General features: G+C 34.5%; 2 protein-coding genes across 2 annotated transcripts; one reads left to right on the top strand and one right to left on the bottom strand.

Annotated features, from left to right (window-relative positions):
• Nucleotides 1-275: 275 nt before the first annotated feature.
• LOC128556116 (serine/threonine-protein phosphatase 6 regulatory ankyrin repeat subunit B-like) lies at nucleotides 276-1,349 on the top strand. Its single transcript, XM_053540033.1, has one exon. The coding sequence runs from the start codon at nucleotides 276-278 to the stop codon at nucleotides 1,347-1,349; it is 1,074 nt and encodes a 357-aa protein (XP_053396008.1).
• A 7,704-nt stretch (nucleotides 1,350-9,053) lies between these two features.
• On the bottom strand, nucleotides 9,054-23,984 carry LOC128556190 (uncharacterized). The gene is made up of 4 exons (XM_053540339.1): nucleotides 23,802-23,984; nucleotides 23,344-23,442; nucleotides 19,515-19,714; nucleotides 9,054-10,894 (listed from the first exon to the last, which is right to left on the bottom strand). Exons 1-4 carry the CDS (start codon nucleotides 23,844-23,846, stop codon nucleotides 10,723-10,725), a joined length of 516 nt encoding a protein of 171 aa, XP_053396314.1. The 5' UTR covers nucleotides 23,847-23,984; the 3' UTR covers nucleotides 9,054-10,722.
• Nucleotides 23,985-24,879: the final 895 nt, after the last annotated feature.

Here is a 24,879-nt window from a genome sequence, read left to right as displayed (position 1 = left end):
AGATGCAGAACAGGTGAGATGTGTTCTTCTGTAACAGAAGTGTTAGAAACGGATCTTTTGATTTCAATGATTTTGGCAATCAAACGAGGCGATCAATACATGATCGAAAACCTAGCCAAACTTGGAGCTCCAGTTGGTGATCTAAACGTCATGCTTATGGCATTTAAAATAAAAATGCAGTATGTTTACTTGCATATTTGTTGAAAAATCGCATGACACAATTCGCTTCAGTTTGTTACAGGGAAATGAAAAATATGAGATGCAGAACAGGTGAGATGTGTTCTTCTGTAACAGAAGTGTTAGAAACGGATCTTTTGATTTCAATGATTTTGGCAATCAAACGAGGCGATCAATACATGATCGAAAACCTAGCCAAACTTGGAGCTCCAGTTGGTGATCTAAACGTCATGCTTATGGCATTTAAAATGGCTGATAGAGATATTGTAACGTTTTTGTTGGATCTTGCTGACAGAAACATCAGCAGTTACAGAAAGAATGGCAAAAGTCCATTGATTCTCTTTGTTGAAGAAAACAATATTGAAGCCGTTAAGTGCCTGCTCAACAGCAAGCACTTCACTGAAAATGAGATCGATTTTCAAAGTGAAGATGATCCATGCAACGAAACTGCATTACACAAAGCATGCAAGAACAATCAAGAGAAAATAGTAGAGCAGCTACTACTGGCAAATCCAAATCTCTTGCTAAGAGATGTGAATGGATATTGTCCAATTCACGTAGCAGCATTGACTGGAAATGTCGAAATAGTAGAACAACTTTTGAAGCACAACATGAAACAAGCTGATTACCCTGTCAATTTGTCTGACAACCTGAAACATGTCAAACTGTATCACATTGCCGTCTGGAAGGAAGATGCTGATGTTATTGAACTGCTGGAGCGGCTGGGTATATCACCAGGTTGTACAGATGATGATCAGAAAAAATCTCCATTAATGTTTGCCATACAAGAAGAAAGATGTCAAATTGTCATGAAACTGGCTGATATATCAGTAAAGCACGAGGTTCACAACATGTCTGATCACAGAGGCAATACAGCATTGCATATTGCCATTGAGAAATTGCCATATTTAAAAGATCCAAAGGAATCCGAAGTATATAAAGAAGTAATTTCGTTTCTTTGCCAAACTGGTATAAATGTTTTTACGGCAAATTTGGAAGGAAAGTCCGCTTTGATGTTGGCCGAAGAAAGTAAACAGTTTGATGTTATGTCAAAGTTAGAGAGATACAAATTCAGCAGTTCTTCATTGTCACAGGAAACTGAAACTGAACAAAATGCTTCTGAGTGTGATGATGCAAGTCCTACCCCTGCGAAAAGAGTAAAACATGCATAATACTTGCATCAAAAACACGAAAAATAAATTAGAATGCTTATATAGGTGTAATATACATGTAACGGTATTTTGAGCTCAAAATGTCCATCTAAATGCTACCTAATTGGACCTGTCTCAAACATAGTCATCGTTGAACTTTCCTTGAAGTAGAGTTAAAAGGGCAAGATCGATTTATAAACAGTGTAAATGTTTTATCTTTTATCTATTTATTTTGTTTGCTTAGTCTCGACTCAGTTTGAAATTCGTATGTAAACCTGGCCTGGATTTTGACACAAAATATCTCGTACCTGTGCATGGACAAATATGACTCAGCTTGATTGTTTAGTGTCAACATTCCTCATTCCGTTTTAAAGAACGATTTAACTTACGTAACCAGATTGTCTTACACATTTCGTACCGTTCTAAACGGTTACAAATATTACAAAACTTGCGGACTAGCCTGAATAACTTGAACTGCCGGTAAAATAGAACAGTAATGGAAATTCCTTTGGTACATATCCTTACAATGAATAAGCTGTAAATGAGTAATCTGTACTATGTTATCTGCAGGCCCAGAATCAGCAGACATTTCTTTAATTTCCTTTTTCTATTTAATATCACCGAAATGCTGGTATGTATTTTATTAGTGTGAGCGTAATCGAACTTGTGACGTTCAGCTTCCTTCTACATGGAGATATTTCTAGTGAAACATACATTCTCTTTTTTTTCTTATTTCCGAAACAGTCAGGTAAGTCAGGAAAGCTAAGATAACAAAACAAAAATAACACAAAATCACATTGTCAGACAGGGAGAAGCTCAAATTTTGAGAACTTACTACAGAGGCATTAAGCATATTAGCAAACTTTATTTCAATATAAATGATCTGGTTCTTTACCATTATTTTACAAGACAAAATTCGTTTGTCGGGAAGCAAAAAAAAAAATAAAAAAAAAATATGTAAAATGGAAGAAAAAACCCTGAAAGCATTTTCTGCTCGCCTTTTGTTGAACTGATATGATTTATATTACATTTGCTATATTGTGTGAACTGATATACTAGTATGTACATAGTGATTACATTTGAATTATATACCCGCCTCAGAATAACTGTATTTGGTGTTTACTATCTCAACGTTTTATTGTATTAATGTAGCACAAAGTATATTGTACATGATGTATTTACTTATTTTAAGATCTTATTTCGTTTCTACAGTATAAAATAATTGTTTAGGTGTGTTCTTGAAACTTTGAAATATACTGAAAAAATGTAGTAAGAAAAGCCTAAAAGAGTTATCAGATATATATGTGTGAAAATACAAAGCTCAGAAACGGCCGTAAATGGTCCGCCTTAGCTGTATTTGGCTGTATTATCAGAATGATTTTCAAATGTTTATGTGGGGTGGGTGCGGTGTGGGGGAGTAAGACCTATGTTGAAATGGACCGGTCTTTAATCCTTTTATATCGAGAAGTGAAAGCGAAAACGCTACAATTATATGTTTATGAAGAATACATGTTTCGCTTTCATTTGTGCACGTTCTTTTTCTGATTATATTGTTTGAAATTAGAATCTATATGTACGAGTATATGTAAGTGTTAATTGTTTGATTGATTTTGTTTATATGCATATATCACATCTGTACCGATAACAAGTGTGGTGAAGTTGCCAGGTATACTTCTAGACACTGTGACGGTTTGATCATATAATGAAAGCATGAACACTCACCGCTTACTAAAATATTGTTGACCATTTGTTAATTATGCGAATTATTACATTTATGCGTTATTATTTTATGTCTAATTCATTCTACATACGAAAGGTCCACCCTGGTTCCATGGTACAACCTGTTTGGTTTTTCTTTTAAATTATTTATAGTTCTTTTAATTATTCTAACTACAGAGGAGTTTCGAGGATTACCAAAGGCAATCAAATTCTTAAATATAAAGCGGTTCGATTTCATTTTAAAATCGATGTCTACTACAAGAAAAACAGGTTCATTTCTCAAAAAAAATTCGAAACGTCCAGTAAGTGGAGTGAACTTGGTGATACCAAGTAATTGATAAATACCTTAATCGTTGATGGACACGAAGGGGTCTGGGTCTAACCGATCTAAAAGTACATGTATATGGAAAGTTACATCTCATTAGAAAAAATACATCGAGGACACCTGCTCTATTTTAAACTATAGTCTATAGTGACAGATTGAAATAAATTTTTAAAGGTTCGTTCTAGGGAAACATATTTGACACTTTTAATGTGACATTACCAGATACATTTTACTCTAATGTTTCAATTATCCACAGAAAAAAAAATCTAACATGCTTAGATTTAATTGCCAGTTTTTTTGTTTGTTTTTTAAAACGGTCAAGTTCTGTATATTCTTCGAATAATCAACGGTTGACTCGTGTAAGAGAGCATTATGACGTCAAATTGGAGCATGACGTCCAGTAAATTACTACTTGCATAAAGACATCCCGACAAAATTTTCATCAAAACATTTCAATGTCCATGTAAGAATGAAAACAATCAAGGTCTTCTTGTGCTTTGTCGTCTAACTTACCACGGTTTATCGTTCGGGTGCTAAGATATTTAACCACTCAGGCGTTCATTTCCTGCGAATCTGGGCCCAATTGTTCAAAACTTCAATAGCCTGTTAAACTGATCACCTGTTAAATTTTAATTCAAAATACTAGTCTTGGTGGGAAACACTAGTATGATGTTTTAATTTTACTGTAAAGACGTTTTTTTACTTTAAAAGTTAACCGACTGTTAGCTTAATCAACTGTTAAAGTTTCTAAGAACTGGACAACTCTAAACCGTGATGAATTAGACGACAAACGAGTAAATGATTAAAGTTCAAGAATGTAGGCTACTGTATTCAGATATGTGATTATACAATTTCGACTTCGGTTTATATGTACTTTTTCTGATAAACAGTCAAGGTGGAATATTAACTTTCTTATACCTTTATTGTGTATTTGATATACCGGGTATTATAACATTACCATGTATAATTGTTATGTTACTAAATTTAGTAAACATGTTCATTACAAAAATATGGTGCATGTCAGCGGCTGGCATCATGTTTTATTCAACTCGTTCCATATTTTCGTTCTATTTTTCCAGTATTTCATTTTGTGGAAAATAAATTTACTCTATCAATATTGTCTTTTAATATAATATTTTTCATCCATTAGATAATACCTGTACATGACTAGAACTAGGAATACTTTTGAAATAATAAATCAAAAATACAGATATTGTGTTTGTTTCCATCTACAACACTTTTTAGGATGTTTGATATGTAATACTGCATCACAGAATCATCAGCGAAAATCGACACGGATAATTATTATGACTAATATATAAACGGTATTTGACGATCGGCAAATCAAAATATAGTGTATATTTCATGTATTCGAGTTCAGATTGTCTGTCCTTAATCTTGGTATCATTGATATGATGGCCTGTCTTGCCAATACAACACTGCTTGTATGAGGACCGATACTGGAACCATCCCCCGCCATCATTCTGCGTTATTGAGATCCTTCTTCTTCGGTATTCTTCGTTGAAGTAATTCTTCTTTATCGGCATCTTTGCTCGTCTGCAGTGATCTTCGTTGACTGTCTTCTTTGTCGCCATTATTCGTCGCCGGACTTCTTCTTCTTGAGCATTTTACGTAGTTGGCATTCTTCTATGGTGGTATTCGTTGTCGTCGTCATTCTTCGTCGTTCATAGTATTATTCATTTTCTCCATATTTTTCGTCATCGCTAATCGCCGTCAACATTGTACATCGTCGTAGATGCTGTGAAAAATAAACAGATGCTTGAATCGATCTTTCACGGTGTATCGGAAGTCAGACGAAACGGAAAATATCATTCATCTATCTAGATATAATTCAAATTTGCGAAAGGTCAATAGCTAAGAGACACTTCTTACCGCTATATTGTTTTCGTCTTGCCACATGCTTTACAATAAACGTAAGTTTTATGTCAGTCTTTTAGTGGCAGGCCAGTTTCGTATGTGGCATGGGTTCCTTTTTCAAATAAAATACATGTATTTATATTCAACTGGTTGTTTATGATGTTTATAGAACTAAAAATTCATGCGGACAAGTAGTTATAGTGTAAAATAAATAAACGTGTAGACGGCCGGGTCTAAAATCTTACACTTCCCTGGCATTTCTCAAAGTTTGTTTTTATTATTTTTTTTGGCATCAACGTAAATTTGTGTAATTTTCAAATCTACAATCCCTTGCTAATAGGCCTATTGGAGAGGTCTTGCTAGGTATTCAATTTAAATAATCTTTGCCTAAACATTAAGTGTCTTGAACCCGATATTGTAGTTTTGATTTAATCATTTTATTGCTAATATAAATCTAGTATATGCAATACATTGGTATATATAAAACAAGAAATACACATATGACGGAGCTGATTTAAGAAAAAACTAATTGGTTGGACCACAAGTTTTTTCCAACATTAATGACGGCAATCGGGTAACAAAATGATCAGATAACAAAACTGGCAGGCTGAAAAAGTCACATGAAGTGCTAAATATGTGTAATACATTTGCTATTCTCTTCCTAGACATTCTGAAAATTGTACTTTTTATAATATTTTTCACACTGGTACACAATTTGCTGTCCCATGACCCAGTTTTTTATGTTTATCTAATATTTGCAGGACATATTATCAAACATTTTACGAGCATTGTGGGAAATAATGCTTCGACGGCTTTCATTCATGACATTTAAGCTTCGTCCATTTTCGTTTTGATCTTTCTGCACTGTATCTATAATCTAGATCTATTTTCAAAGTCTTTGACCTAAAAGAACGTTGTTACGGTAAGATTATACGTTACATTTGGAGGGATTTTTTGTCAACTGAATGTTTATTTTATTAATATCTCGTGTAGGAAAATGTCACTTTCTAAGTAGAAATAGCGATGAAAGCTGCTTAATCGGATGGATTCAACGGTCGAAAGTCACTTTTGAAAATGAAAAAAATAATAGCATTTCAAAAATACAATGTATCAGAACGTCGAGCAATAAAGATGACTGGATTGGTGACACAGTTCTCCACCGGAATCAAAGTTCTGGGTGAAGGTAGGATAAACGGCGGGTTAGACGGGATGTGTATGTATAGGGAGGAACAAGTAACATAAAAAGAGCTGTTGGAGGACAGCAACGCTCGACTATTCAGCAGCCTTGTCGAGTGAATGAATATAAAAATCGAAAAAGGGGTAAAATTTCGTAAAATTGCAAAGGGATATGGAACCTGTACAATGCATATCAGCTAATATCAGCTAATGACAATGAACAAGTGTGTAAAGTTTCAATCCTTTCCCATCATTAAGTACTGAGATATCAGTTTACATAAAAAAACTTAACCAAAAACAGCTAAGTCAAAAAGGGGCATCATTCTGTTAAAATGCGAAGTGTAGTTATAGAACCTATGCACAGCATGTCAGATTATCACAGTGAACAAGTGTGTAAAGTTGCATTCCATTCCCTTTAGTGGGTAGTGAGATACCAGCTTACATACAAAAACTTAACCAAAAACTGCTAAGTCGAAAAAGGGCCATAATTTTGTAAAAAAATGCGAAGTAGAGTTATGAAACCTAGGCACTGCATGTCAGATCATCACAGTGAACAAGTGTGTGCAGTTTCAATCCATTCCCTTTAATGGGTACTGTAATACCAACTGACATACAAGAACTTAGCCAAAAACTGCTAAGTCGAAAAAGGGACATAATTTTGTAAAAATGCAAAGTAGAGTTATGAAACCTAGGCACTGCATGTCAGATCATCACAGTGAACAAGTTTGGCAGTTTCAATTCATTCCCATTAATAGGTACTGAGATACCAGCTTACATACAAAAACTTGACCAAAAACTTCTAAGTCGAAAAAGGGGCATAATTTTGTAAAAAAATGCTAAATAAAGTATGGAACCAGTGCAGTGTAAGTCAGGTTATTACAGTAAATAAGTGTGTGAAGTTTCAATCCAATCCCACAAGTAGTTACTGAGATACTAGCTTACATACCAAATCAGGACGCCTATGCGGATGCGGACGCATGGGTGAGTCCTATAGCTCTACCTATTCTTTGAACAGTCGAGCTAAAAATGGAAGTAATACGAAGAAAAATTAAGAAAAAAATAGTTGTGTTGGTGGGTGGGAGAAAGGGGCAACTTGTGTTAGTATTAAGAAAAATGTAAAAAGAAGAATGACTACAGAAAACATTGTTTACTTTCGGGTTAAAAGGTGGGGATAAGATGTAACGAAGTGGGGGAGGGATAAAATGGATGGAGTAACACACTACTTAAAATGTTTAAGAGGCAAAGTAATTGTAAATAAAACCATCGTTTATCGTTTCCTTTTGGTTTGATTGGGACAGGGTGTTACTGGAAAGGAGGGGGTCGGAGGCGGTGTAAAGAAATTGATATAATTTCTTTTTGTTGAAAGAAAACACACTCTCCTTATCTCTTTTCATAAGTTAAGAAACACTTTTCTTACAAAAAAGGCGAGACTAAACAGGTTAAGATCTAGGTTAATTAATAAATGCGTCACTATAGAAAAACATGTTGTTTTTCTCACGAAGTGCACATAAAATGCATCTAAAGTTATTAGTCAGGTCATATAAGTGTTATATTGCAGTAAAATGATGGACATTGGTTGTAACTTGAGTGACAATTTATCTATACTTTACGAGAAATATTTTTATTGTTTATTACTTTCGGTTTGTACCAGAATTCATTAATTTTGCTTATGTAAATGATGTATTTGACCAATCTGTATAAATATGGAGACAAAATGTGTATTGTCGGACTAAGCTGAAAGGGGACGCCCGCTCACACAGCAACCACGTGGTGGCTCGGAAGCCGGCCAGGGCTTAAATGCCTTGCGCTGCGCGCAGCCTGAGAATGATTGCAGACGTAGACAGAGAGTTATGAAATGCTTAAAGGCTTATTTGTGCTAGATGGAATTTTGTTAGCTCTGTCAGTTAGAAGTTATACAATTGGTAACGGAAAATAAACTACGTAGAAACTAAAAACAGTGTATTGAGTTGTTAATCCAGAGGACTTAAGGAGCGGCTACGCTACAGCGGGCCCAGAGGGTCGAGGAGGGTTTTAACAAACGAATGTTTGGGGATACTTAGGCAATATGCGGTTACACATGAAAGTGATGAGGAAGGATAAAGAACATTTAATGGATTGAATGAGGAATTTATCCAAAGTGATCTTGACCTTTGGATGCTTCATCCAAAAATGTTTGCTCTTTACCAAGCCCAATTCTACTGCCTTGTTTGATGATAATACGAGGAAAAGTAGTTAGAAGAAACAGCGAAACTAAGAATGTTGCCATTGAACTGTAATCAACACTTCCTCAGTGATACTGAACTTCGGTATGCCTAACCCTAAACAAAAATGTTTATCCTTTGCCAAGATCAGCCCTTCAATGGAGCTTTGGGACAAAAGGAGCAGTAGTTAAGATTTGAACACGGCACTTTTGTCTTGTAATAAATGTTTGAAAGATGCTGAATGCACTACACAGCCGTATGTAGCGGGCACAAATACGGTGCGGACAAACCAATCGTCCAAATCTATAGGAAGAAGATGCATGCCGGCAGAATATATTTTCTTGTGAAACCGAAATAGTCAACCGCCTAAAAGTAAGGAACACAATACCATTATAGAAAAGGCCATATAAAATAAAAACACATACAAATATTTGTTCTTTTAATACTTGAAAAAATCACCATTCAAATCACTTAATAATATATATGCAGCCTAAAGGTTTTATCATTTGCTTCAATTACGTCGATTTAAAATGATACCGTCCATACCAACACTGCTATCAAATAGTGCTATCACAGACATAATTCAAACTCTGTTCCCTATACATAAGTGTATTCCTACTATGTAGACTGCTAGATAGTTTGGATGCTTAAGATAAATGATTACGCGCATTTCAAGTGACCGTGTAAACTAGATGACCTACTATTCCATTTTTATACTGAAAATGCTCAAAAACTAATTTCGTTTAAAAATGGCATTCAGTAAGTATTTTTTTGTTGGATTTAACGTCACCGACACATGATAGGTCATATGGCGACATTTCAGCTTTAATGGTGGAGGAAGACCCCAGGTGCCCCTCCGTTCATTATTTCATCACGAGTGGGCACCTGGGTAGAACCACCAACCTTCCGTACGCCAACTGGATGGCTTCCTCACATGAAGAATTCAACGCCCCGAGTGAGGCTCGAACCCACATCGATGAGGGGCAAGTGATTTGAAGCCAGCGACCTTAACCACTCGGCCATGGTAAGTTTTTTTTTTTAAATATTAAATCACATAAACATTACTTGAATAAATCATAGACACAATAAGCCAAGCAAAAACAGTAGAAGTAAGGCAACAAATAAATAACAACAATTACCTTGTAAAAGAAAAATAAACATATTCCATAACACTGAATAAATCTGGACTATATAGCGTTTCTTTATCTTCAATACAAAGAGGAATAATTCTGTCTCATGTCTTTTGTTATGTATCACAAGGCATTAATAAAGAGCAGGAATAACGTTTCTTTCAAATACATCTTATCTATAAAACTTCACAAATTATAGACAACAGATAAAGAAGAAAGGCAAAATATTTTTAAAAAGCGATAAAACATTTATAATTTATGTTTTCAGTCATATTCTTAAATGTTATCTTTTGTTATCATTACTTAAATCTATCCTTTTAAACTGAATGGTATTCATTTCGGTCATATATAGTACCGTGTTGTTCATACAAAAAGTGTTTTTATTTGAGCGAAATGGAAACGCTTTAACCTATAATTACATATTGTACCTGCACACTATCAAATTAACATAAATATACAACTTAAACAAAACTAATAGTGAACAAAATCACACTAAAGAATAAACATAATCCAGCACTACACAATACAATAACTATACAACAGGAGAAATAAAGGCACACTGCATGGAACTGAAAAATACATTTTAAAACATCATGAAATATCGAAAACTGTCAGCAATAACAATTCGAACGAATGTAATAAGTTCAAAATAACAGCAACAAACTAATGTGAATTATAAATGACATCATAAATAGATAATAACTTATAGTCTAACATACCTTTTTTTCATGACTGAAATTATTTGACACCACATATTCACAAAACAAGGTCCTTACACATATATTATCACATGCAAATCAAAATAATTAAATACTTCTTTGAATTTCTACCATATCACTGCAAATGTAACAAATATTGTCATATCACAGGTTATCATTACAAACTCTGACAATGTTACTACAACAATCCAAAAAGGTTTGGTCCAATACTGTCCTTTAATAATCTTCCCTCTAATACAGACATGATCAGAATCTACGATAGTTTCCTGTCTGTTTCTCTCTCAGCATACCATAGGTACTAACCCATGTATGAACACTGTGTTTGTATAATATGTCCTTTGGAAAGTCTGCCAGTACAGCTATTTGTAGTGGTGGTTTGTCCATATTCTCTATATATACATACAACCATTCTCCAAGTCTGCAAAAGATATTTACGTGACGTATTCAATTCCGACAGCATAATCTAAATGCAAATATACTTTTAGGCAAAATTAAAATATCTATAGAATGTACCTAGAAATTTTAGAAGTGTGGCAACCACACGGTGCATATTCATATCGGCATCTGCTATATCGGCGGTTTCTTTGCTATAAACAATGTCCAGGTCGGTAGAGGACTGCAATCCATGATAATAGGTATGCTGCTCAAAAATAAGTAGGCACGGAACATTAGAATGTCTATACTATGTATAGTAGTGTTTACTTTTTAATTATCAGCGATTTTGCTCGCAAACTCGATGAAATTAGTTGATAGTGTACTGACATGGAACACTAGCGCGACCTTTTCCGCAGTCTTTAACGAGTTTTTTCTTTGATATCATACATATCAAGCGCACTATTTGTATTCATTTTTAGCCCACCTGTCACATAGTGGCAAGGTGAGCTTTTTTGATCACCCCTCGTCCGTCGTCGGTCCGTCCGTGCGTCAACAATTTCTTGTCTGCACGATAGTGGTTTCATTTATGATTTTATTTTAATCAAACTTGCACACAACTTGTATCACCATCAGATCTCGGTTCCTTTCTTGAACTGGCCAGATCACATTATGGGTTCCAGAGTTATGGCCCCTGAAAGGGCCAGAATTAGCTATTTTGACCTTGTCTGCACAATAGCAGCTTCATTTATGATTTAAATTTAATCAAATTTGTACAAAACTTGTGTCACCGTAAGATCTCGATTCCTTTCTTGAACCGGCCAGATCCAATTATGGGTTCCAGAGTTATGGCCCCTGAAAGGGCCAAAATTAGCTATTTTGACCTTGTCTGCACAATAGCAGCTTCATTTATGATTTTAACCAAACTTGCGCACAATTTGCATCACCACAAGATCTTGATTCCTTTCTTGAACTGGCCAGATTCCATTATGGGTTCCAGAGTTATGACCCTGATAGAGCCAGAATTAGCTATTTTGACACTGTCTGCACAATAGCAGTTTCATTTATGATTTGAATTTAATCAAACTTGCACAAAACTTGTGTCACCATAAGATCTTGGTTCCTTTCCTGAACCGGCCAGATTCCAGAGTTATGGCCCCTGAAAGGGCCAAAATTAGCTATTTTGACCTTGTCTGCACAATAGCAGCTTCATTTATGATTTGATTTTAACCAATCTTGAACACAACTTGTATCACCACAAGATCTTGATTCCTTTCTTGAACTGGCCAGAATTCATCATGGGTTCCAGAGTTATGGCCCCTTAAAGGTCCAAAATTTGCTATTTTGGCTCTTGCAGCCATATAGAGACTTCGTTTATGGTTTGATTTGATACAAACTTCCAAAATATCTTCAACAACAATAAATCTTGGATTCCATGACGAATCTGTCAGATCTAGAGTTATTTTATATCTGATTACCTCCCCTGATTGTAATCAAAATGGATTTATATCAGTAAGTCCTATACGACTTATTTGAAACTGATTTTATGTCAAATTACCTCCCTTTATTTCAGATTAAAATGGGTATATCTCCGTAACTAATGAAGATACTGATCTGAAATTTCATTATGTCAACAGATGGACTTGGACAATCGGTGAAGATACATACTGACTGAATTTATGACAAATTACCTCCCTTTATTTTATGTAAACCAATATATCTCAGCAGCATCTAATGAGATTGGTTTTAAATGTTATTTAAGTCTTCCAGGGTAAGGAATAGTCATGTTAGTACAAATATGCAGCATTTGAGCTTAGGACCGTCAAGCTTGGTATTGATATTGACCCTGACTAGGTCAAAAGGGACTGTTACAAGAAAATGTTTATCCTGATGACATTTAATGTGTATGCCTATTATTGTGCTCTATGTCAAAGCTTGATCATATCATTTTGAGCAATGGTACTCAGGTGAGCGATACAGGACCATCATGGCCCTCTTGTTCAATATTCTTCCAAAAAATACTGACAAATAGGCCGAAATGTAAATGAATTATTCAAAACCCCTTACTTTCGGTTTTGTCGGGGCACCGGTGGTCTCTCTGAACACCAGGTTTTGATGCACAGGCAAGCTCTCTGCATTACGCATAGGCAGGCTCTATGCTGGTGTCCAGACGTTTCCCCCCCAAGACAGTTCCTCCCAAGACGTTTCCTCCCAAGACGTTCCCCCCCCATTTTGGGGGGGAATTGTCTCAGCTTTTAGGACATTTCACCCCCAAACTCATTTAAGGTATTAAAAGATAATGGAGCAATTGTTTTTAAAAAAATGAGTTTATAAGAAAAATACCAAAATTGGTAAGGAGACAGGTTATGTTTATCAGCAAAACATAAAGTAAAATATTAATAAAGATCAATATATGATGTTTAAAAGTTCAAAAAAAAAATAAAAAAAGACTTAGTTTGTTAAAATTAGCCAAGTTTTAATATTAATAATAATTAGTATGAATTGGGAACAAGAGGGCCATGATGGCCCTATATCGCTCACCTGTTATCATTGCACTTGAGGAAAAGAAGGTCCTCAGAAAAAATATCTAAGTCCACAAAGGACAGGAACAACAAAGAGAAGAAATTTAACCAAAAAGAAAAAAAATTCTTACAAGGTACAGATATGTCAAAATACACCTAAAAATTGGAGGTACCATCCATGTTGTACCACAAAAAAGTGGTCTCGGTTTTTCCCTACGGCCAATAATAAAAAAGTTACTAAAAATAAGCTATTTATAGTAACGTAAAAGGGAAGTAATTAAAAAAAAATTATTGTAAGTGAAGAAAAGAAGGATCTGCCAAATAAATCTGTTGACATAAATGAAATTTCAGATCAGTATCTTCATTAGTTACGGAGATATACCCATTTTAATTTGAAATAAAGGGAGGTAATTTGACATAAAATCAGTCCATAGTTATCTACCCTGATTGGCTCAGTCCAACTAATGACAATAATGAAATTTCAAATAAGTACTATAAGTACTTACTGATATAAATCCATTTTGATTACAATCAGGGGAGGTAATCAGATATAAAATAACTCTGAACCTACGCTTGGATCTGATTTGTCATGGAATCCAAGAATTATTGTTGTTGAGGTTATTTTGGAAGTTTGTATCAAATAAAACCATAAATGAAGTTTCTATATGGCTGCAAAAGCCAAAATAGCCAATTTTGGACCTTTAAGGGGCCATAACTCTGGAACCCATAATGGGATCTGGCCAGTTCAAGAAAGGAACTGAGATCTTATGGTGATACAAGTTGTGTGCAAGTTTGGTTAAAATCAAATCGTAAATAAAGCTTCTATTGTGCAGACAAGGTCAAAATAGCTAATTTTGGCCCTTTCAGGGACCATAACTCTGGAACCCATAATGGAATCTCGCCAGTTCAAGAAAGGAACCAAGATCTTATGGTGATACAAGTTGTATGCCTATTTGGTTAAAATCAAATCATAAATGAACCTGTTATTGTGCAGACAAGGTCAAAATAGCTAATTTTGGCCCTTTCAGGGGCCATAACTCTGGAACCCATAATGGAATCTGGCCAGTTCAAGAAAGGAACCAAGATCTTATGGTGATACAAGTTGTGTGCCAGTTTGGTAAAAATCAAATCATAAATAAAGCTGCTACTGTGCAGACAAGGTCAAAATAGCTAATTTTGGCTCTTTCAGGGGCCATAACTCTGGAACCCATAACGGAATCTGGCCAGTTCAAGAAAGGAACCGCGATCTTATGGTGATACAAGTTGTGTGCAAGTTTGGTTAAAATCAAATCATAAATAAAGCTGCTATTGTGCAGACAAGGTCAAAATAGCTAATTTTGGCTCTTTCAGGGGCCATAACTCTGGAACCCATAACGGAATCTCGCCAGTTCAAGAAAGGAACCAAGATCTTATGGTGATACAAGTTGTGTGCAAGTTTGGTAAAAATCAAATCATAAATAAAGTTGCTATTGTGCAGACAAGGTCAAAATAGCTAATTTTGGCCCTTTCAGGGGCCATAACTCTGGAACCCATAACGGGATCTGGCCAGTTCAAGAAAGGAACCGAGATCTTATGGTGATACAAGTTGTGTGCAAGTTTGGTTAAAATAAAATCATAAATGAAACCTCTATCGTGCAGACAAGAAATTGTGGACGGACGACGGACGGACGGACGACGGACGAAGGACGAAGGGCGATCACAAAAGCTCACCCTGTCACTATGTGACAGGTGAGCTAAAAATACCAATTACTAATTATTTAGCCCATGATGGTTGTGAGTTACCTTAAATAGTTATATGTATATATGTTTGCACTGCTAAAATGAAATATGGATTACACAAATTGATTTCTCTTATGTTTCTTTGATGTACACCTCCTGAAAATGGTAGGATTTTGGGGTACTCTAGTCTTAGTCAAATATTTGTTACTCGATATTCCATTAACATCATTAAATTTTAGAGTTGCATCACTTACACTTTAAACAGATGTTAAGATCTGCTTTTCAATTGGAAAAATATAAAGAAGAAGTATCACTTAACGTTCCCAGTTAAATTCTATGATCTATAATTATATTTGAAGATGATTTTATTTACAAGAAGTACTTGATAATAAAATTTACTTTTCTTTCTGAAATTTATAATAAAATCTAAAGATTAAATGAAGTCTTCAATCTAAATTAAATGTTTGATTAGATTATCTCACATAATAAATGTGGCATTTATGACCTTCAGTGATTACCACTTAACACCTTATTAAGTGAATGCAGTGGATCCTTTTTTTGTAACATTCATCAAGGGAATTGTCAGTACAACTTGTTTACACTCAAATATTACTTTGAGAAATATCAATTAAATTGAAAGTTATATTTCCCTGTTCATATGTTTCTGCTTATTTGTTCATTTTTAAAATGTCAGAAATACGCGTGCGATTCTAATTGCAAAATATTCAGTATTTAGAAAAACATTACTCCTTTCTGAAAACATATTCAAAAAGAGGTTTTCAAAAAGAGGTTTTCCCCTGTGCGAAAAGCTGACATTAGAATTTTATTGTAGTTTTCATATTATTATCAAAAACGTCAGTCAATAATTTAAAAAAATATAACTCCTTTTCATGAAAACATTTTTAATTTGTGATTTAACCATTTTAGTAATATTGTGTTGAAAAAAAAAGCATTATATTCAGTATGCAGAAAAATATAACTCCTTTTCGCATAGCATTTCTATATAAAAATACCAATTACTCGTTATTTAGACCATGATTACATTGTTATCCAATATATATTTCAAGCAAAAACTCATTTATAATTAATATGTTCTTAGTTAACAGGTCAGAATAAAAAAAACAACAACTTTTGTTTCACTCATTTCATGAAAGTACAAATCATTGGGGACATTAATTAACAATATATTTGAGGCTCATAAGAAAATTTATGATATGATTCAATTCTCACAAATTAACGAATCAAATTCACAAAATGTGCAGGCTGATCAAGATCTACACTGGTCGCAAAGGCAGAATCAATCATGCCCAGCGTGATATGGTTCAAGCTATTTGCTATTTTTCAATATTTGTTAGTCCCTTATGTTATTAAAACTGAATTAATTTAAAACAGATTGGACGGCGCACAGCCATGGACATTTTTCATGAAAGATTCTTGGTTATAGCATACATGCACATATTGTTATAATATAACTGAGGAAAGTTTGATTGGCAAAAGCTCATTTTTAATTTTTGCTAAATCTTGACCAGAAACATACAATTTTTTTTCTACAAAAACTTAAGTACCAAATACAGAGATTGATTTTCAATGATTTCTGCTTACAAGTGTCTTTATTATGTAAATTGACTACATGTATTTTGCATTATTAATTTGAATAAAAACACAGTTTTACAATGAGATTCTAGCCCTAATCACTGCCGGTGAGTAACTTACTAATTTATGTATACAATACATTGTATTATTCAAGCATTTTATAACCTGTTTTTAGGGCTGTCATTGATTGGGTCTTAGGCATATCGACGATACCGATATATCAGAAGACGAATATTGACGATACATCGATATATCGATTATTAAGTTAGATTAAAAACCTATTTGTTAATATGCATACTATATACCTTCCTGTACATGCTATTTTTAGTTTTATTGCCTACTTTTCATATTTCTGTTTGATTATGCTGTATTTGTATTTATGAAATAAAAGAAATAAATAAAAATTAATAATATCTTACATTTTTATTTTGCCTTTACTCCTTTTTTTGCATTTATCCAAATTTACAACTTTGTGAACTTATAATAAGTTGTTTTTAGGGTCTGAGTGTTTATTTGGATAGTTTTTTCTCTCTGTAAAATATCAATTTTTGAAAATGGGAATCGATAATCGATCGACAAAAAAATATTGTTGATACATCGATATTGTTTCTATCGATGACAGCCCTACCTGTTTTAGTTATAAAATATAGTTAACTCAGGTAAGTTATTCAAAAAAAGTCTTTTTGCTGTTCTCACAAAGTGACCTTTAAAGTGAAATTAGTAGCAAACTGTGGTTAATCAAATTCTCTTTTAGTCTGATCATGACCTGATCAGCATAATGGGATGTTAAGAGTTTTATAGCTTTAAAACTTTTGGTAAAACTTTATCAGCCTTGCTTAAAAAATTTTACTGCATAGCTGGAAAGATAAAAGGTCAAGGATTCAGGAAATAATTGGATTAGTCTCATTCAAAATGAGGAATTGGCACAGGAGGGCTTTGTAATATTTTATGATAACTGAAACAAGTTATGAAAGAATAAGCAATAACTCAAATGGGTTATAAACTGTGATAACTTGAAACAGTTACACCCCTGACTGATTAGAGAAGTAAAAACATCTGTAAAAAAGTCATACCCAAAATGTTAAATAAGTCAAATAAGATAATAAAACAAGATTTTTTTTATTATTATTTTCTGACTGTGTCACTGTTTTGTATGATATATAAGGGTCACTTCAACTGTGTGTCCCACTATATCATAAATGTCCAAAACTTTTATCTAAATCATTAATTCAATATAAAAAATATCTCCTGCAAATTGGTTTGTACCCATAAATATCATAATCATTAAACATCTTTGTGTTTAATCACAGGTGTTAATTTAATCAAAAGGTGTGAATCACACCTTTTGATAATTTAAGTGCTAAACTAAGGGAGTTCACATTTTTGTATCTGAGAATTTGCATCTGACTTGCACAAATTATGAACATTGATTGAAAAATCATAAAGAACAGGAACTGGAGTAAAAGATAATTTTTGTTAATAGATGAAAGCTTTTAACCATATTCATTGAGGCCATATCTCAAAATAAATGATGAAATTAAGGGATAAAAGGTTGACTCAACAAGAGCTATATTTTTCTTTAAATGTCCAAATTATATCACTAAATACTTGCTGCAGTTCATTACAAATGTACACTTTATTTCAATACAATCCTGGATTTAATATTAAGGTGAAACTGTTTAAGAAACAAATTATTTAAAAATTGGGGGTGAAACATCTTGGGTATAACTAAATTGGGGGGGGGGAAACGTCTTGGGGGGGGGGGGGGGGAATGTCTTAAGGGGGAACTGTCTTTGTGGGGGGGGGGGGGGGGAAACGTCCGGTATTCCTCTATGCTAATGACTATGTGGACACCTGGCATGCTTGATTTTATCACAAGCGGGCAGCTGGATAGTACCACCGACCTTGCGTACGCCAGCTGGATGGCTTCCTCACATGAAGAATTTCAACGGACCTGGTGAGGCTCGAACCAACATCGATCGGTGAGGGGCAAGTGATTTGAAGTCAGCGACTTTATCCACTCGGTCACGGAGACCCCAGCAACACACTTTACCCGCTACTAGGCCCAGCAACACACTTTACCCGCTGCTAGGTTCTGATAAGTTTCTCCGCTAAAGTAATACTTCTTTTTAGAAATGTACATAGACGTTTTCATATACTTTAAATCAAAGATACGCAAAAAATATAGAAAATGAGGTCAGAAATATGACAAAGGTTTTCGCTATCTCATGCAATATTGTAAATGTTGCAGAAGATAGCTAAAAAAAATTTCCATTGATTTCGAAGAAATTTAATGCTTGACAAAACTGACGACTGGTTGGCACGGGAGGGGTGGGGGCTCAGGCCATGTTAGTGGGGTCAGGGGCGGGAATGTCCCCATCTGGAAATATGGAACACCCCTCCTTTTCGTGGGGTCAGGGGGCTCTCCCTCTGGAATGCTTTTAAATACAGGTATGAAACGGTAGCCACTGGTGCATTTGAAGTTATAAATTTTAAGGTAATGGAGGGGTTAGTCCAATCTTGATGCGGGGGGGAGGTCAGGGGCTCTCCCTCTGGAAAATTTTGAAATATAGGTATGAAATGGTGGCCTCTGGTGCGTTTCTGGGTCTAATTTTGAGAAAATACGAGCTCCCTCGGCCCACCCCCTGGATCCGGGCCTGTGCTTGCAATAATTCTTTATGTGTACCACGCAAATGGAACGCAGAAAATGTTTGTAGTTTATTACTGCAATCTGCTTTAAAGTTTTTCATTTTAGAGAGGCCAGCTCAAATCAGGTTTGATCATATTACTGCCCGAGCAAATGACATGACTAAGAGATGGTAAGTTTCATACTTGTTATTGGATGTATCAAGAAAATCTTCATCCTCAGGGTTCTGTCTCACAGCCACTACTAACAGGATATATTCATGCAAAATTTCCAATAATTCTGTGAGTTTTTCTATTGACAACTTTTTCATGTACGCCCTGTATGCAGTCAGTAACTCATCCGGCAATTCCTCGTGGAACTCCTGTACAACGCTCTCAAACGTGGACTGTAAAGCAAATAAACACTGTTTGAAAATTATTGTTTATTCCAATAAACACACATAAGATGTCTAATAAAGGGCAAATTAATAAGTCATTCTACTTCATATACTTATAATAGGCCGGTTATAGTGAAACATATGGTCAAACTAAATCCAACATGAGATATTTAGCATGAAATGAGTAGAGATACACAAGATAACACACAGAAAAAAAGTCCTCAAAAATATCACTACAGGATACTGAGATATCACATCATATTTATTGGGGGAAAAAGTATTTTCCAATGTCCGTTATCATGAACCGTATGCTATTTTTTCTATACTTCCGGTAAGAAGTAAACATCGCAGTTTGCTGTCAAATTGTTTGGAACACACACTGTTCGAAGAATACTGGTTATTGTCAATTGAATCGTGTATGGTAAGTAAAAATATTTATTGACTGAAGTATGTCAAATGTCCGTTACTAGGTGAATGCAATATTAAATTATATAGTTATCAAGGCTGTTTGATTTTTATGGGTTTCCGCGAAGTTCACTACGACAAAGTGTTTTATTCAAAACATGTACTGATACACAGACCAGTATGAAATGTAAGTGTTAGTGGTACGCAGTATTAGAATTGTCAACGATAGCTTATTCTAAAAAAGGTCTAGTAAAGTTAAATCAGGCACATGGGTTATGCATGGAAAATAGATATACGGAAGCGTGTTTGTGTCGTAAAAAAATGATGTTTAAAATTAACTTAGTAGAAACGAAATTAAATGCATCCATTTTGTACTTCTGTAGTAGAAGTATATTTCTTTCAAAATACGGACTATTTTAAATGTCATTGTTATAGGATCAATTTTGTTATATTAAGATCAAAATTTATGATTGCGTTATGCTGTCTGTGGCATAAGTGCTACTAGAAGAAACAAATTGTTCTACTGTTCAAAGTGTTGCTATACTATTTGTCTGGTGTTTACTGGATTTCTTCATGAGGTAAAACCCTTGCTATTTGGATTTGTAACATTTGATTGTTACAAAATTGTTTTAAATACTTTAATACCAATACATATAATTTCCTTATGGAAATTTGTTGATACACCTTACAGTTTAACACTAATCTTTCCATTTTCAGTGCTGAGGAGAATTGTGTTATTTGCGACATGAAAGACGAACGTAAAATAGCAACACTGGGTGAAAAAAGGTGTAGACAGTTAATTTCTGCAGCCAGGAATAAAGGTACTCAAATATGATATTCATGCATTTCTGTAGTTTATGCTATTTCCTGGCTTATCTAGCGCTGTATATTTATTTAAACATTGAGAAGAATGGAAGCAGAAGAATGCAATCACGTGTTACTTATTACCAATTTAATTTCAATATTCAATTGTGTAGTGTATCTGTATTGAAAGAAAGGTATTTTTAAATCGCCATCTGTTTTTTCTCTGTATCATTGTATCAAAACATTACACAGTACTTGTGTGTCATTGTGTTTCTTCCTTTGAAACCTAAAGAGCTTTGATATTTGTACATAAAAGAATGAATTATAAAAGGGACCATAATGAGTCTATTTGTGTCATCCCTTTTATAAATATAGATTATATATTACTCTTAATGTCAAATCAGTTGACCTTTATGTTTATTATTCTTTTTATAAAATTGCAGGAGAATGTATGTTAGACCCTGAGAAAATTGTGTGCTATGAGTGTAGAAAAATTACTGCCACCCGAATCTACTTGAAGATGCAAACGGTACCTCTATAACGTAGCGAAACGGACACATTCATCTGACTTCTTTTCATTTCAAATGCCTGTTCTGTGGTACAGATGCCAAACAAAATGACAAAAAAGGCATATGATGACTTCAAAATTTCAGTCAACAATAAAGAAAAATTGGAAGCGAAGTTTTCTGTTGACTCTAATCCGTACATGATCTAACAGCAGTTGGTGCAAGATATCATCAAAAGTGTAGCACACATTTCAGAACAGCATGTCAAGTTCCGACTCAACATCAAACACCTCAAAATACTGTAAAACGTAGTAAAGGTAGACCAACAAAAGAATCATCTGAAGAGGCATTTTTGAAAACCATGCATTATTTTGAAAACACTGAAAGTGAGCAAATAGCTTAAATTATTAAATGATACCAGGCAGAATCTTTGTAAATAAACACTCTTAACATGATGACATTGAAACAGCTGGTAGTATATCATTCATAATTATGTTTGTACAAAGGTAAAACTAATGAAACATTAAACACATTAAGTTACAGAAAAAATTTATTACGAAGGCAACAAGCACATCGGTAGTAAAGATACAGAGCCTGACTCCTACAGAGGCAACTGCAAAGTTTCATATATTTAGAGTACACTGCCATTAAAGTAGAGACATGGACTGGAAAGGAAACGAACCCTCTTGACTTGGGATGGTACAAACGTGGTGATAAACTTGTTCCTTGGCACAGAGGTTGCTCTGGGATGGCTGTAGATGTCATGACATTAACACTTAACTGACTTTCATAATCTTGAGAGAGCAATGAAAAGTTGTTCGAACTCCAGTTAACATGTTTTAAAGAATCATGCCTTATTACTAAGGACAACCTACTAACTTTATGATAGAGCATATTTTTACAGTATATCGCATCGCAGAGTTTTGTCATCACATTTTTGTACATTACGGTTTTGTGTACATTTGCTGTTAGCTGAAAATTGTAGTTTAGTATCGATTTTAAAACAGTTTTAACATTTTACTGTTACAGTAGTGACCAGTTCTGTATATACTATAGTACAGTCACTGTTGATCTGGGATTCTTTTCCTTATTGTTTCTTAATATACTGTTGTTGATATTATAACATTTATTACATTTAGTGCGAGTTTCAAGGAAATAGTTTAAGGATATTGCATGCACGTTTTATTAATGGGTGGATCCGCCCGTTTAGCTCATTGGGAAGAGCACCGATCTACGGATCGCGGGGTCGTGAGTTGGATCCTCGGGCGGGCCATATGTTCTCCATGACGATTTGATAAAAGACATTGTGTCTGAAATCATTCATCCTCCACCTTTGATTCATGTGGGGAAGTTGGTAGTTACTTGCCGATAACAGGTTTGTACAGGTACAGAATCCAGGAACACTGGTTAGGTTAACTGCCTGCCGATACATAACTGAAATACTGTTTAAAAACGGCGTTTAATCCAACACAAATAAAATTGATGGGTGGGGTAAATCTATAGTGTAAATTAATGCATTTATTAGTAAATGTCACAACAAAGCTTAATATCAGCTTTAATTTATATGATATTTTATATAATCAATGCCTCTGATTGAAGAAATAAACCAACTTATAGGTTTAAACTAATGTATGTTACCTAATGAATGAACCTCTTGATTCGTCTGAATCATTGAATTGCAAAGAGGGTGCCTTTCATAATCTCATTTTTTAAGATTTTCCAATGGGATTTTTTTTGAGGACTTTTTTTCGTAAATGCTCTAATGTTTAAAGATTATAAAACAATAAAAACATTTCATGTTGGAATTTGTTTAACCTTTTGACATAATACGTGGTAATATGACCGGCCTATAACTGAAAGGAGTAAATAAGGCATCGATATAACATAAAAAGTATAGACTTGTGTTTTTACAGACAAACAAACCTCTGTATGTTGATTATGCTCTATAGTCTTTTTAGATTTCTGTAGAGACAGCAGTAACCATAGCGACTGCGCATGTTGAAACTCGCATGCCTGTTGGGCCTAAAACATAAAAAAACTTCGTATTTCCACAATATAATAAACAGTTTTCCAAACGGAAGTGAATGAAGGTACTTTAATAAATGTTCTACACTTATTTAGCACTTCAAATGCTCATAATCATCGCTGGCGTTCTCATATAATTTTAAATTAAAACGTGCAAGTATGTCAGGTAACATACATAATTTAGATCGACGCGAAAACATCAATGAAAATTATTAAAATGCTGCTGGTAATTATGAAACACTTTTTTTAGTAAACCTATTTATCACGGTTCAGAAAAGTAATCATTATCATCACATTCCGCGCTCCATAGTTACTGCATTTCACTGATACAAATTCATTTAATTTAGTGTATTTACTTTTTGACTTTGTATTGACGTGTCCATCTGTAAGGTGTTAACCATAAACTCGTGCAAAGATTTGTCTGGTTGGCCTCCTGTAGACTTGAGGAAACTGATAGTGATATCTAGATTGTCTAGAGAAGTACAAAGGTCAGGAAGCGATCTGATCTCGCCGCAAATCTGGGTCTTTACTGCAGCACTTAAAGTAATCTGGCTTAAACCTCAATACTGGAAAACGGATAAGAGATAGACAAGTAATTGACATAATTCTGAACCTACTCGAAAAGACTTTCTACCGGTACCGGTCCCGAGCCTGTACGATGACTTTGAAAATTTTAAATGACTTCATTTCCGGTTTGGGAACCTAGTTTATGGGAAAGTGCACCCTTTGGGGTTTCAAAAATGTCAATACCCAAAATGAAAAAATGGACCAAAAAAACGTCTTATTTTGAGATTTTTAGCAACTTTCTTAAAAAGTCCTTTACTGGTTTTAAAAAATCTGGGTGGTCATTAAAAATGTGGCAATTGTTTAAGAAAAATGTTCTTTATACATCATATCATTGATGGTATAAAGAGGCACTTCGGTCCCTTTTGGGGACCCGGACCGAAGTCGACTCCCTTCCCGTACTCAATACACGGATTTAAATTTTACAGAATGAATAGGCCTTATGCTAATACATCCGTCCATAAGTCAACATAAGCCAGACCCCTACGGCGACTTTAAAGGGATTAAATTTGATAGTTGAATAGGCTATTGTTAACGCATCCGCTCTTAAATAAATACACGCCAGACTTTGTGGCGACTTTAAAGGGATTAACTTTGACAGTTGAATACGCTATTGTTCACGCATCCGCTCTTAAATAAATACACGCCAGACGTTGTGGCGACTTTAAAGGGATTAACTTTGACATGTTTACTTTTCATTGTTCGCCTATCCGGCCTTAAATCAACACACGCTAGACATTCTGACCATGATCACGTTTGATGCACTCATGACCTTATCTAAATATAGCTTATGAAGTCATTATGAAAAATAGGTCCGAGCATGCGCATTTAGGAATAATACACTTATGATTGCAGTCATTTTGTCAGTAG

Source organism: Mercenaria mercenaria, chromosome 4 (assembly GCF_021730395.1).
Source record: "Mercenaria mercenaria strain notata chromosome 4, MADL_Memer_1, whole genome shotgun sequence".
NCBI lineage: Eukaryota > Metazoa > Mollusca > Bivalvia > Venerida > Veneridae > Mercenaria > Mercenaria mercenaria.
Note: the sequence above shows the minus strand (reverse complement) of the source record. Positions and strands in the feature narration are given on the sequence as shown.

Bases quoted from the DNA above. Each gene is read 5' to 3' on its own strand.
- LOC128556190 (XM_053540339.1), bottom strand. From the start codon at position 23,846: ATGGTTAACACCTTACAGATGGACACGTCAATACAAAGTCAAAAA. The intron at 23,443-23,801 runs GTAAATACACTA...TTTATGTTTTAG, and splicing joins CGTCAATACAAAGTCAAAAA to GCCCAACAGGCATGCGAGTT. The intron at 19,715-23,343 runs GTTTGTTTGTCT...TTTGCTTTACAG, and splicing joins AGCATAATCAACATACAGAG to TCCACGTTTGAGAGCGTTGT.
- LOC128556116 (XM_053540033.1), top strand. From the start codon at position 276: ATGTGTTCTTCTGTAACAGAAGTGTTAGAAACGGATCTTTTGATTTCA.